Genomic DNA, 14,384 nt, shown 5'->3' with positions numbered 1-14,384 from the left:
TAGTCTGACAGTCATTTGAGATGTCTTTGATGAAGGGAGAGTGGCTAAGATTTCTGGATGTGTTTTGTCTGCTTGTTTGGGTTTGTTGCTCAGAAATCGGTTCAATGGGTACCCATTCTTTTTGAATACACTGTACAGGTGATTTTCTTCTGCTCTTCCTAGTTTCTCTGTGCTGCAGTGTATGGTGGCTTATTGAAGTAATATTCTGATGCAGCTTCATTTCTGGGCATTGGGATGATTGCTTCTGTAGTTCAGTATTTGGTATGTACTTGTTGCTTTCCTGCAGACGCTGCTTTGAAGTTCCCCATTGGCTGTTCGTTCTACTGCGATATCTAGGAATGGCAGTTTATTGTTGTTTTCCTCCTCTTTAGTGAGTTTTATGCCAGTAAGGGTATTATTGATGGACTTGAATGTTTCCTCTAATTTATTTTATTTAGTGATGACAAAGATGTCTTCCACATAGTGGACCCAAAGTTTGGGTTGGATTGTTGGCAAAGCTGTTTGTTAGAGTCTCTGCATTACTGCCTTTGCTAAGAACCCTGGTATCAGAGTTCCCATGGGTGTTCCGTTGGTTTGTCTATAGGTTTTGTTGTTGAAGGTGAAGTGGGTGGTAAGACGATCTTGTCCTTCTTCATGAAATTGGTGGCGTTTGTTGTATGCGTCGTTGGTTCTTCTAATAATATAGTCAGTGCTTCCTTGGCTAGGTTGAGGTTGATGGATGTGAACAGGGCTGTGATGTCAAAGGAGACCATTATTTCAAACTCTTCTATCTTGGTGTCTTTGATGGTCTTCAGGAATTCTTGGGTGGAATGGATGAAGGGTTTTAGTCTTTGGTGCAGCTCATTGGCCAATCTGTAAGTTGGCGTTCCAAATACCAATACTATGAGTCTGAGGGGGGACTCCTGGTTTGTGAATTTTGGGTAATCCATAGAAGCATGGATCCATCTGGTTTTATCTTTTGGAATTTGGTCTTATTTATTTCTCCAGATTTCTGAGGTTTTTCCGAGTAGGGCTATGATTCTGTTCTCGAGTTGTGGGGTTGGGTCTATCACCACTCGTTGGTAAGTGTTGGTATCTCTAAGTAGTGCATTTACTTTCTCAGTGTAGTCACTTTGATTTAAGATGACTGTCAAGTGTTCTTTTTGTCTGCAGGTAGGATAACAATGTTTTCATTTTTTTTAAACAGTCTTTTTAGTGCTTTCCTTTCTTGTGTATTGAGTGTGTTTCCTTCCTTTTTCCTGCTTAATGTTGGTGTGACTGCCCGTTAGATGGCTTGCTGGGTTTCTTCTGTGAGTTGGTTGTCTTTCAGTGTTGTTTGTAATGCTGCTGAGAAATCTTTCTTGTCTGCATCCTGGAAGTTGTAATTTAATCCTCTTATTAGAATGGCTTTTTCAGTGTCTGTTAAAGGTCGGTCAGATATGTTTTTTATCCATGCTTCTGTGTTGTCAGTGTTGTTACTTTGTGTGTGTTTGTCTAGTTTTATCTGCAGGTCTAGTTTTTTTTTCATTTTCTGTCTTTGCCTCTGTCTAATATCTATGGCTTGTTGTACTCTGTCTGTCCATTCTTGGTCTGTTGCATTAGTGTGTAAAGATTTTTGGCTCAAAATTTTCAGGTTGTATTTTATAGAGTCTGTTGTGGGCATTATTAATAATTTCTCTAAGCATTCTTCGGCCGTTTTGCTCTGCTATTCTTTTGACTAGTGGGGTTTTAAGGGGAGGTTTGTATTTAAGACATTTAGGTAATATCTATTTCCTTAGACATTTGTGCAGGAAGTACAGCTGCTCGCGGATGGCGCTCTGGCATTGGTTTCCCATTTTCGGGCCAATTTTAGCATATTGCACCCATAGGTGATAGTGAGTTTTGAGAAGATTGGTAGCTCAGGTTGAGGTTCTGAATGTAGATTTGCTCACTGAGCTGGAAAGTTCATTTTCAGATGTTTCATCACCATACTAGGTAACATTTTCAGTGAGCCTCTGAATGATGAATGGTGGTGTAGCCTGCTTTCTATTTAAATGTTTGAGTTTCTTTGGGTTTAGTAATGTCATTTCCTGTGGTGATGTCATTTCTTATGATGCCATTTTATGCTCAATTACAGTCACAGATGTGCAGCTCAGAAACTGACCCTTATGTCCAACTCCTCCATGCAGACCAGGTATCCTAAATTAATCTAGTCCCAATTGTCAGCACTAGTCCCATGTCCCTCTGAACATTCCAATTCATATCGTCATTTCCCATGATTACTGTTCTCTACATGGTCCCTACTGAAACACTGTCAAATGTCCCAATTCATTCCCTAGAACTCTGTTTAACACGGCTCCCTCTGTTAATGAGGTGGAAATACATAGATTAAATGAGTCCTCTTTGCATACATTTCAGGAATTCTTTCTTCCTTTTGATTTCCAGTTACCACTGCAGTCTATAGTCAGGATTACTGAAGACCTCATTATCACAATTCTTAATAATTCTTTGATCTTCCTATAAATTTCCTGCAAATCTATTTCATAAGAAAATAGGAACAAGGAGCAGGAGTAGGCCATCTGGCCTCTTGAGCCTGCTCTGCCATTCAACAAGATCATGGTTGATCTTTTCATGGACTCAGCTTCACTTACCCACTCACACACCATACCCGTTAATTCCTTTACTACTCAAACATCTATCTTTGCCTTAATAACATTCAATGAGGCAGCCTCAACTGCTTCAATGGGCAAGGAATTCCACAGATTGAAGTTCCTCCTCAGTACTAAACCTTTTCCCCCTTATTTTGAGGCTATGTCCCCTAGTTCCAGTTTCACCCACAAGAGGAAACAACCTCTCTGCTTCTTTCTTATCTATTCTCTTCATAATTGTGTTTCTTCTAAATTTCAATGAGTATAATCCCAGTCTACTCAATCTCTCCTCTTAACTTTGAAATCAACTGAGTGAAATCAACTCCCCTGCATTTTCATGTAAGGAGGCTAGACTGTACAGAGTACTCCAGTTGTGGCCTTACCAGCACCCTACGCTGCTCCAACATAACCTCCCTGCTTTCAAACTCAATCCCTCTAGAAATAAAGGACAATATTCCATTTGCCTTTTTTGTCACCTGTTGCCCCTGCAAACCAACTTTGTAATGATTCATGCACAAGGATATTTAGGTTCCTCTGCACAACAGCATGCTGCAATTTCTCAGCATTTAAACAATAGTGAATTTTATAGTTATTCCTACCTACATTTACCAACATTGTATTCCATCTGCCAGGCCCTTGCCCACGAACGTAATCTATCCAAACTCCTGTGCAGACTTAGTGTCCTCTGTGCACTTTGCTCCACTACTCATTTTAATATCATTTCTGATCTTTGACGCACTACATTTGGTCCCCAACTCCAAATCATCTATATAAATTATAAACAATTGTGCTCCCAACACTGATCCCTGAGGAACATCACTAACCACTGATCACCAACCAGAAAAACATTTATCCTAACTCTACGCTTTCTGTTAGTTAACGAATCTTCTATCCCTGCCAATACATTACCTGTAACAATGTGCACCTTTATCTTATGCAGCTGCCTTTCATGTGCACCTTATTGAATGTTTACTGGAGATCCAGATATACCACATCCATCAGTTGCCTGTTGTCCATCATGCTCAAAATGTCTTCAAAGAATTCCAGTAAATTTGTTAAACATGATGTACATTTCATGAACCCATGCTGCATTTACCCAGTGGGACAATTTCTATCCAGATGTCTTGCTATTCCTTCCTTGATGATACATTCAAGCATTTTTCTCAATACAGAAGTTAGACTAACAGGCATATAGTTTCCTGTCCTTGATCCATCTCCTTTTTTTAAACAGTGATGTCAAATTTGCTGCTTTCAAATCTGCTGAAACTGCCACAGAGTCCAGCGAATTTTCGTAACTTACAACTGGGGGATTTCCTATTTCCCCCACCATCTCTTTTAGTACTTTGGCATGCATTCCATCAGGGCCAGGAGACGTGACTACCTTTAACTCCATTAGCTTGCCCAACACATTTCTCCATCATGTTCCTATTATTTGGTGGTCTACAGCAATGTGTCCTAAATTCTTTTTCGCCACAATATCATTTCAAAGCTTGAAAATGTTTTCAAACTTTTAACAAGAACTGGAGTATCAGGAGGAGGAGAGTAGGCCATCATGATTTTAGACCTCATAATCCGAAATTTTCAACTGTGACCCCACTTGGGCTACTGGCTCTCACTACGTAGTAGCCATCAGTGGAGGTGCTTGATCCTTAATTTCAACCAAATATATTCTGTCTTTGACCATTCAATTATTTACTTGATTTCCAGTGCTACAGTTTATTTGAAACATAATGCCACCATTTTTTTTTCTCTTTTGCTCTCTTTCTGGAATACCTTTTAATGAAGAATATTAAGTTCCCAGTCTTCCCATTTTTTTGAGCCAAGTCTCTGTTATTGCTACTACATCATAGTTTGGCAACTTGTCTGCAGCTCTGTAACTTTACTTAAAATATATGCAATATAAACATAGATTCCAAATCTCCTTAGACTGTTGCATATTTGCCACACATCTAATCCTTACAAATTCTGAATTAATCTATACTCTAGTTCAATGTGCTTTCCCCATTCCCCTCCACAAGTTGTTTCTTCCCCCTGTTTTCTCTTGGTACCTATATTTCTACAAAATTATCTCAAAAAGCCCTCTACAATGCTAGTCAATCTTTATGCCATGTCATTAATGCAAGTTTCTTGAACTGTATCCTGCATCCATATTGAACAGATGCTGCGGATAGCACAAGGTGGTCACACAGGTAGAGGTAATATAAAGTAAAAACAATGACTGCAGATGCTAGATACCAGATTCTGGATCAGTGGTGCTGGAAGAGCACAGCAGTTCAGGCAGCATCCAATGAGCAGCGAGGTAATATAGATGACCATCAGGCAGTGTCAAGGTCTCTCATTTAGCTATCCCCCTTTCTAACATATTTAAAGCTTTGGATACTGTTGGGGAAGATGACTGTGTAAGAGAAAGTAATGGAAGCTAATTTCATCACTCTGAGTGGGTCAGCTGCACAAAAGGGGAGGAGGAAGAATGTCAGGGGTATAGTAGTGGGGCATTCAATTGTAAGGTGAACAGACAGGCATTGGTGCAGTTGCAAAAGAAATTCCAGAAAGGTACCCCGGAGCCAGGAATGTCCCTGCATGGCATCCTGCCAGGGAAGGACAAACAGAGTTAAATGGTTCATATTGGTACCAATAATAGAAAAACGGATGAGGTTCTCAGACCAGAATTTAGGAAGTAGGACATCGGTTGAGAAACAGAACCTCAAAGACAGTAATCTCTGGATTACTTCTATTGCTAGGTGCTAATGAGTCTAAGAAATTAGCCCAAATGAATGTGTGACTGGAGAGATGGAGTAGGAAACAGGGCTTAAGACTTCTGGGACATTGGGACCTAGACAAGGTGGATAGGTTGCTCTCGAACTGGAATGAGACCAGCATTCTTGAGGGAATGTTTGTTAGTGCTGTTGGGGAGAGTTTAAACTAACTTGGCAAGTTGTGGGATTCAGAGAAACAGTTTAGCAGGGGTAAGATGCATAGCCAGAACTACAAGAGACTGCAAGTGAGTCAAGAAAGCATATGAAATATAGGTCAGTTAAGGCACAAAGGAATTAGGGAGGGTTGGATGGTACGTATTTTAATGCAAGAAGTTGCATTGAGGGTGCAAATTAACACACTAAAATGTAGTGTAATTGCTGTCACTGAGATATAGTTGAGAGGGATGCTGTTTAGCAGCTCAACCAGGATATACGGTCTTCTGGAAGACAGGGAAAGAGATAAAAGAGAATGAGTCATAATGTTGATCAGGGAATCTATTACAGTAGTAAGATGAGATGATATTTTAGAAGGGTCCTCAAATGAGCCATACAGGTAGAACGTATAAACCAAAGAGGAGCAACCACATTGTCAGGTGTGTACTATATGTCTCCAGTCAGAGATGTCAGCAACAATTTGGCTAATTTGCCTTGCTCCAATTTTCATCGCCTTCAACTTCTTTCCCAATGAACCATTGTCAATTTTAAAAAATTTCATTTTCTTCTGGCCATACATCCCTACATTGAACACAGCTGGATTAGAAATTTTTTTTAAAAAGGAGAGAAAGCATTTTTCAGTTAACTGGAAAAGGTAGAATGTGTGTTGTTCTTTAATTAATAGGTTAAGACATTCCAGAATTTACAACATCAATTAGTGAGCGGCCTTCTTGAACCGTTGCAGTCCACCTGTTGTGGGTTGACCCACAATGCCATTAGGAAGGGAATTCCAGGATTTTGACCCAGTCACAGTGAAGGAACGATGATATATTTCTAAGTCAGGGTGGTGAGAGGCTTGGAGGGAACTCGAAGGTTTCCCTATATCTACTGCCCTTGTCCATCAGATGGAAGTGGTCGTGGGTTTGGAAAGTGCTGTGTGAGGATCTTCAGTGAATTTCTGTTGTCATCTTGGAGATTATACATTCTGCTGTTACTGAGTCTTGGTGGTGGAAGGAGTGGATGCTTGTGGATATAGTACCAATCAAACGGGCTGCTTTGTCCTGGATGGTGTCAAACTTCTTGAGTGCTGTTGGAGCTGCACTCATCCAAGCAAGTGCGGAGTATTCTGTTACACTCTTGACTTATGCCTTGTCGATGATGGACAGACTTGGGGAGTCAGGAGGTCAATTACTTGCTGCAGCTTCTGATCTGCTCTTGTAGTCATCGTGTTTATGTGATGAGTCCAGGTGAGTTTCCAGTCAATGATAACCCCGAGGATGTTTATAGCAGGGGATTCAGTTATGGTAACACCATTGAATATCAAGGTGATGGTCATAGCCTGGCATTTGTATGGTGTGCATGTTATGTGACACTTATCAGCCCAAGCTTGGGTATTGTCCAGATCTTGTTGCATTTGAGTGTATCTGCCATTACAACAATTTCACCTTTCTAACACAGAGACAGGTGAGTCTTGAAACCCATTGACTTAAGTCATTAAAATCATCCATTAAAACAATAGTTTTAGTGTTTTGCAGGGTATTATTGGGAAAGTCAGTGTTCTGCCTGAGGAGATTAGAACTTTGAATATGTTGTTGGCCACTTGGAATAGAATTCTTCACTGACAGGATTATGAACCTTCAGACTTTTTTTTACTACAAATGCTCTGTCAAAGTATATTCAAGCAGAAATGGACACAGAAATTAAACAGCAGATCTCTAAGGTAATAATCTCTGTATTACTACTGGAGCAAAGAAAAATGGCAAAGGATGAATACAGTCATGAGTTAAATATGTGACTCAAAAGATTGGTGTGGCTGGAATGGTTAACAGTACTGGCATATAAAGGAGCTTTTCAAATGGGATGGGTTTCACTTGAAGTGCACTGATACCAGTGTCATGGAAAATCAAATAACTAGGCCTGCAAAGGGCTTTAATTGTTTGGGGCTTAATGATACTGGACTGAGGAATGGGGAATACAGACTGACAAAGCAACAACATTTGGTAACATTACTGGGCAGCTGTTTGAATAACAATGCGCAGAGTGGGACAGGAATTGAGTGTACAAACCTAGAAAAGCAGCAGTAAATAGGGTCAAAGGAGGTAAAATGATATAAAGGCAAAATTAGTGGCTCTTTACTTAAACGTACATCATACTTGACACAAAAACATTTATTAACTTCTCAAATATAGGTAAATGGGCATGATCTTATCGCCATTATGGAGACATAGTCGCAAGGTGATCAAAGTTGGGAACTAAAGATTCAGGGATATGGAAAACCAACAAAAGATTATCTTAAAAAATAAAGACGGAGACGATAAACTTTAACGGTAAACTTACAAGTAACGTCAACACAGACAGCAACTTCTTTAAATATACAAAGGAGGAGGAGAGAGGCCAGAGTGAACACTTTGAGAATAAGACTTGGGACGTAACAGTGGGAGCAGAGTTGAATAAACACCTTCCATCAGTCTTCACAGTGCAAGTCACTGATAGCATTCTAAGTTTACAAAATAATTAAGTAGCAAAAGGAGAGGAAACAAATATAATAACTAACATTGGAAACTGATGGAGCTAATGACCTATAAACACCTGGACCTGGTAGGATGCATCCGAGGATACTAAAGGAAGTAGCTACAGAGGTACTTGATGCACTGGGGAGTAACCTTTCAAGAATCCTAAGATTCTGGACAAGTCTCAGAGTACTGGGAATCAGCCAATTGTAGGCCAGTTAGCTTAACATCTGTTATTGGGAAAATGTTACACAGCCTATTATAACAGCAGAGCTTTTCAAAAGACAAACGATGATCAAGTAGATTTTCTTTAGATTACTTACAGTGTGGAAACAGGCCCTTCAGCCCAACCAGTCCACACCGACCCACAATCCACCCAGACCCATTCCCGACATTTACCCCTTCACCTAACACTACGGGCAATTTAGCATGGCCAATTCACCTAACCTGCACATTTTTGGACTGCGGGAAGAAACCAGAGCACCCGGAGGAAACCCACGCAGACACGGGGAGAATGTACAAACTCCACAGTCAGTCGCCTGAGGCGGGAATTGAACCTGAGTCTCTGGCACTGTAAGTGCAGCAGTGCTAACCACTGTGCCACCATGGCGTCCACTGACAGTAGAGTCAGTATGGCTTCTTGAAGGGGAAATCAGGCCCAACAAATTTAATAGAATTCCTTGAGAAGGTAACAAACAGGATAAATAAAGGGGAAGCAGCGGTTGTGAAATCTTTGGATTTGCAGAAGGCAACTTGATAAGGTACCACACAGTAATAAGATGAAGAAGCCATGGTGTTGGAGGTAGTATATTAGCATGGATCGAGGATTGGCTAACTAACAGAAGACAGAGTTGAGATGGGGGTGTGACAGTGTTCAGGGTAGCAACCTGTAACTAATGACTGTTGCAGGCATCAGTTCCACAGCCACAGTTATTTACAATATTTTAATGATTTAAAGGAGGTAAATATATGTTCAAAGTTTGTGCGAAGATTTGTAGCTCGGGTGCTTGTTGTAGTGGTTCTGTTCGCCGAGCTGGAAGTTTTTGTTGCAAACGTTTCGTCCCCTGGCTAGGCGACATCATCAGTGCTTTGGAGCCTCCTGCAAAGCGCTTCTTTGATGTTTCTTCCGGTATTTATAGTGGTCTGTCCTTGCCGCTTCCGGTTGTCAGTTTCAGCTGTCCGCTGTAGTGGTTGGTATATTGGGTCCAGGTCGATGTGTTTGTTGATGGAGTTTGTGGATGAATGCCATGCCTCTAGGAATTCCCTGGCTGTTTTCTGTCTGGCTTGCCCTATGATAGTAGTGTTGTCCCAGTCGAATTCATGTTGCTTGTTGTCTGCGTGTGTGGTTACTAGGGATAGCTGGTCGTGTCGTTTCGTGGCTAGTTGATGTTCATGTATGCGGATTGTTAGCTGTCTTCCTGTTTGTCCTATATAGTGTTTTGTGCAGTCCTTGCATGGTATTTTGTACACATTAGTTTTGCTCATGTTGGGTATCGGGTCCTTCGTTCTAGTAAGTTCTTGTCTGAGCGTGGCTGTTGGTATGTGTGCCGTTATGAGTCCTAAGGGTCGCAGTAGTCTGGCTGTCAGTTCTGAAATGCTCCTGATGTATGGTAGTGTGGCTAGTCCTTTTGGTTGTGGCATGTCCTCGTTCCGTGTTCTTTCTCTTAGGCATCTGTTGATGAAGATGTTCAAAGAGAAAGACCACGGAACGAGGACATGCCACAACCAAAAGGACTAGCCACACTACCATACATCAGGAGCGTTTCAGAACTGACAGCCAGACTACTGCGACCCTTAGGACTCATAACGGCTCACAAACCAACAGCCACGCTCAGATAGCAATTTACTAGAACGAAGGACCCGATACCCAACATGAGCAAAACTAATGTAGTGTACAAAATACCATGCAAGGACTGCACAAAACACTATATAGGACAAACAGTAAGACAGCTAACAATCTGCATACATGAACATCAACTAGCCACGAAACGACACGACCAGCTATCCCTAGTAGCCACACACGCAGACAACAAGCAACATGAATTCGACTGGGACAACACTACTATCATAGGGCAAGCCAGACAGAAAACAGCCAGGGAATTCCTAGAGGCAGGGCATTCATCCACAAACTCCATCAACAAACACATCGACCTGGACCCAATATACCAACCACTACAGCAGACAGCTGAAACTGACAACCGGAAGCGGCAAGGACAGACCACTATAAATACCGGAAGAAACATCAAAGAAGCGCTTCGCAGGAGGTTCCAAAGCACTGATGATGTCGCCTAGCCAGGGGACGAAACGTTTGCAACAAAAACTTCCAGCTCGGCGAACAGAACCACAGTAAATATATGTACCACAGTTAAGTTTGTAAGTGGAACAAAAATACATGGGCAAGCAAGTGATGAGGATGACAGAGTATACACAAGGGTATAGATATTCAAGCGAGTGGACAAAACATGGCAGATGGGACATAACACAGCAGAAATGTAAAGCTGCCTCACAGCACCAGAGTCCCAGGTTCGATTCCAGCCTTGGGCGACTGTCTGTGTTGAGTTTGCACATTCTCCCAGTGTCTGCGTGGGTTTCCTCCGGGTGCTCCCGTTTTCTCCCACAGTTACAAAAATGTGCAGGTCAGGTGAATTGGCCACGGTAAATTGCCCACAGTGTTAGGTGCATTAGTCAGAGGGAAATGGGTCTGGGTGGGTTACTTTTAGGAGGGTCGGTGTGGACTGGTTGGGTCAAAGGGTCTGTTTCTACACTGTAGGGTATCTAATCTAATCTATGCACAATGGCAAGAAGAACCGGGAGCTAAATATTCTTTAAAATGGAGAAAGAATGCAGAAAGCTAAAGGAGAACGAGCTTTGGCAATCCTCATGCATATACCTCAAAAAGCGAGCATCGAATTTCAATGATTAAATAAGGAAAGTTACTTATTTCAAAGGAAATGCAATAGAAAAATAATGAAATTTTGTTAAAACTATACAAAGCACCACTCAGACCACACTGAAATACTGAATAGTTTTGTGCCTTGTCTAGAGACAGATATACTGGATTTGGACGCAGTCCAGAGAAGCTTCACTCGGCAAATTCTGGGTATGGAATTACAATCTTATGAGGATAGGTTGAATAGGTTGCGCCTATACTCATTGGTGCTTAGAAGACAAGTGACCCCTTTCAAACATTCAAGATGTTTAGGGATTTGACAGGGTACATTGGAAAGGTTGCTCCCCTGGTTTGAGTGTCTGGGACCAGACAGCATAATTTCAGAATAAGGTGTTACATTTTTGAAGACAGCAGAGGAGTCTCTTCTGGAGTTAAGGATTATCATATCATTAAACAGGGGAGCAGACTCTAAGCAGGCTGAATGGCCTGCCTCTGCCCCTGATGGACCGAGGTTTAGATATTGAAGCCAATAGGGATAATACTGGAAGATGTAACTGAGGTAGATTAGCCATAAGCATCCTAAATGACAAACTATTCTCCTGCTTTTATTTCTTTTTTCTTAGGTTCTTAAAACTGCTAAGCAAAGCGGATAGAATTATTAAAAGGAACAGAGAAATATTTTCAGATTTCAGGAATGAGATTTCATGGCTTTGGTGGAATCTTACACTGTCAATTGTATAAAGGTCAGACATTACATCAATGCCAGTCGTTTGTCCAATTACTCATCATCCTAATTGTCTAAAGCATAAATAATCGCATTAATCCTAGAAACAGGCTGTCACCATTGACTAAACGGGTCAGCTGAGTGACCAGAATAGCTTTCAATAATTTAAGTGGGGCTATCTACAGAGTGTAGCAAATGTCTGAGAAAATCAAGGACCAATACAAAGAAGGGCATAATTTGTCCTATTACATCCTGGACTGTATACTGTTTAATAATGGTGCATATCATCAGTGCATACTGAAGTATCATTGTGCCTGTTTCCAGAACGGATGGCACGGTGGCACAGTGGTTAGCACTGCTGCCTCACAGCGCCAGAGACCCGGGTTCAATTCCAGACTCAGGCGACAGACTGTGTGGAGTTTGCACATTCTCCCCGTGTCTGCGTGGGTTTCAAAGGGTTTCCTCCCAGGTCAGGTGAATTGGCCATGCTAAATTGCCCGTAGTGTTAGGTAAATGTAGGGGAATGGGTGGGTTGCGCTTCGGCGGGTCGGTGTGGACTTGTTGGGCTGAAGGGCCTGTTTCCACACTGTAAGTAATCTAATCTAAACCTTCAAGTCTTGAAAGCAATTAAACAGACTGCCCAAACAAAGGAATAGGCGATTAATTCTGAAGGTTAAATTTTTGCAAAAATAACAGAATTTCTCTTACCTGAGACCCTCCAGCAACAGGCACCAAACACGTAAAAAGATTGGCAATCACATTTTCCAAGTTCACATTCAGACTGTCGACATACACTGTGTAAATGATGCCGAGGCAAGCCTAAAAAAAGGTGGCAGTTAATCATCAAGTACTTTGTTTCAAAAATCTTCTCTGAAAGCCATGCAAAACACAATCCAATTTGAACTTAAACTCATCTAGTTCTATCTTTTAACAATATAAAGTGAAGAAGGCATTTGGTATTACCTTTATTGGTCAGAGCATTGAGTAAAGGAGTTGGGAGGTTATGCTGTGACTGCATAGGACATTGATTAGGCTACTTTTGGAATACTGTATGCAATTCTGATCTCTCTGCTGTAGAATGTTGTGAAACTTGAAAGGGCTCAGAAAAGATTTACAAAGATGTTGCCTAGTTTGGAGGGTTTGAATTATAGGGAGAGTCTGAATAGGCTGGGGCTTTCTTTCTTGGAGTGGGTGAAGGGTGACCTCATACACGTTTATAAAATCATGAGGGGCATGGATAGGATAAATAGACAAGATCTTTTCCTTGGAGTGGAGAAAGCTAAAACTCGAGGGTGTAGGTTTAAGGTGAGGGGGGAAAGATTTAAAAGGGAGCTAAGGGAAACTTTTTCATGTTGGGGGTGTGTGTGTGTATGGAATGAACTATTGTGGTTCTGTTCGCCGAGCTGGGAGTTTTTGTTACAAACGTTTCGTCCCCTTTCTAGGTGACATCCTCAGTGCTTGGGAGCCTCCTGTGAAGCGTTTCTGTGCTAATTCCTCCGGCATTTATAGTGGTTTGAATCTGCTGCTTCCGGTTGTCAGTTGCTGTCCGCTGCAGTGGCTGGTATATAGGGTCTAGGTCGATGTGTCTGTTGATAGAATTTGTGGATGAGTGCCATGCCTCTAGGAATTCCCTGGCTGTTCGGTTTGGCTTGCCCTAGAATGAATGAACTTCCAGAGGAAGCGGTAGAGGCTGCCAACTATCACATTTAAAAGGCACCTGAATGTAGCTATGAATAGAAAGGGTTTAGAGGGATATGGGCCAAATGCTAGGGAATGGGACTAGATTTATTTAGGATATCTGGTCGGCATGGATCAGTTAAACTGAAAGGTCAGTTTCTGTGCTGTATATCTCGATAACGCTAAATGGGTTCTTCGGGCTTGGTAGTTAGAGACAGAGAAAAGCTCAAGTAATAACATTGAATTCACACAACATTGTTCAAGTTTATGTTCTACTGGGAGCCCTCTTCACTTGCTATATTATGCTTATTTCCTATATACAGTGTTTGTTCATTTAAACTTTATCCAACCATTTTGCGTTGTCATGCCTCACTGGGCTAACAGCCAGAAATCAAGCTTCGTTATTCTTGAAATCCTCAAAGTTAAAGATTGGTAATGTAATAAAGTTATACAATTTCCAATGAAGACCACTGGAAGATAATTACTGTAAATTAGCACTTCCTTGTTAACATGCTGAACATAGACTTCAAAGAGTTTAAGAGTTAACAATAATCTGAAAGTCTCTGTAATGCCAATTGCATCTCCTGATACTAGTTTAGTTTTTTAAAACAAGAACCCTAGTGACATTTCTATTCCCAACTTACCAATTTACAAGATATCATCTCCCCCAAATTATTAACATGAATTGTCAAGTCTGAAAAAATCAAAGACAGCCAACAATATTTCATTTATTAAGATGGCCTTCCCTTGAAATAAAAACCCTTCAAATCTCTCATGTACCCTAAATATTCCTGAACTCATAGGTGATGTTTATCCCCAGTCTCTTAGCTTCAGTTAAAGCTACAATCTGATCCATGGTCTTTTCACCGAGTTTCCTTTTTGAACTCTTGGGAGCTCCAATAGGTCCCATGATTTCCCTCACAACTCGAAGCATTGTGAATGAATATGTCTCACCTTGCTACAATGAAAACACCTTAGCTTCCAATTCTTTACCTCCGTTTTCAGTCCCTTCCTTTCTGGTCTGAGGACATGACTGAGGGTATTTCCAGCTATCCATTCTTTATTTTG

General features: G+C 41.2%; 1 protein-coding gene across 1 annotated transcript in view; it reads right to left on the bottom strand.

The window, feature by feature from the left end:
- The window catches only part of sbf2 (SET binding factor 2), a 551,470-nt gene that overhangs the window by 268,384 nt on the left and 268,702 nt on the right, over window positions 1-14,384 (bottom strand). Inside the window, exon 5 of the mRNA XM_060838903.1 lies at window positions 12,348-12,458. Coding sequence (XP_060694886.1) covers window positions 12,348-12,458 — 111 coding nt within the window. The remainder of the gene's footprint in view (window positions 1-12,347; window positions 12,459-14,384) is intronic.

The sequence above is a fragment of the Hemiscyllium ocellatum genome, chromosome 18, assembly GCF_020745735.1.
Source record: "Hemiscyllium ocellatum isolate sHemOce1 chromosome 18, sHemOce1.pat.X.cur, whole genome shotgun sequence".
In the NCBI taxonomy this organism is placed as follows: domain Eukaryota; kingdom Metazoa; phylum Chordata; class Chondrichthyes; order Orectolobiformes; family Hemiscylliidae; genus Hemiscyllium; species Hemiscyllium ocellatum.
This window is presented reverse-complemented; position numbering and strand designations above follow the sequence as displayed.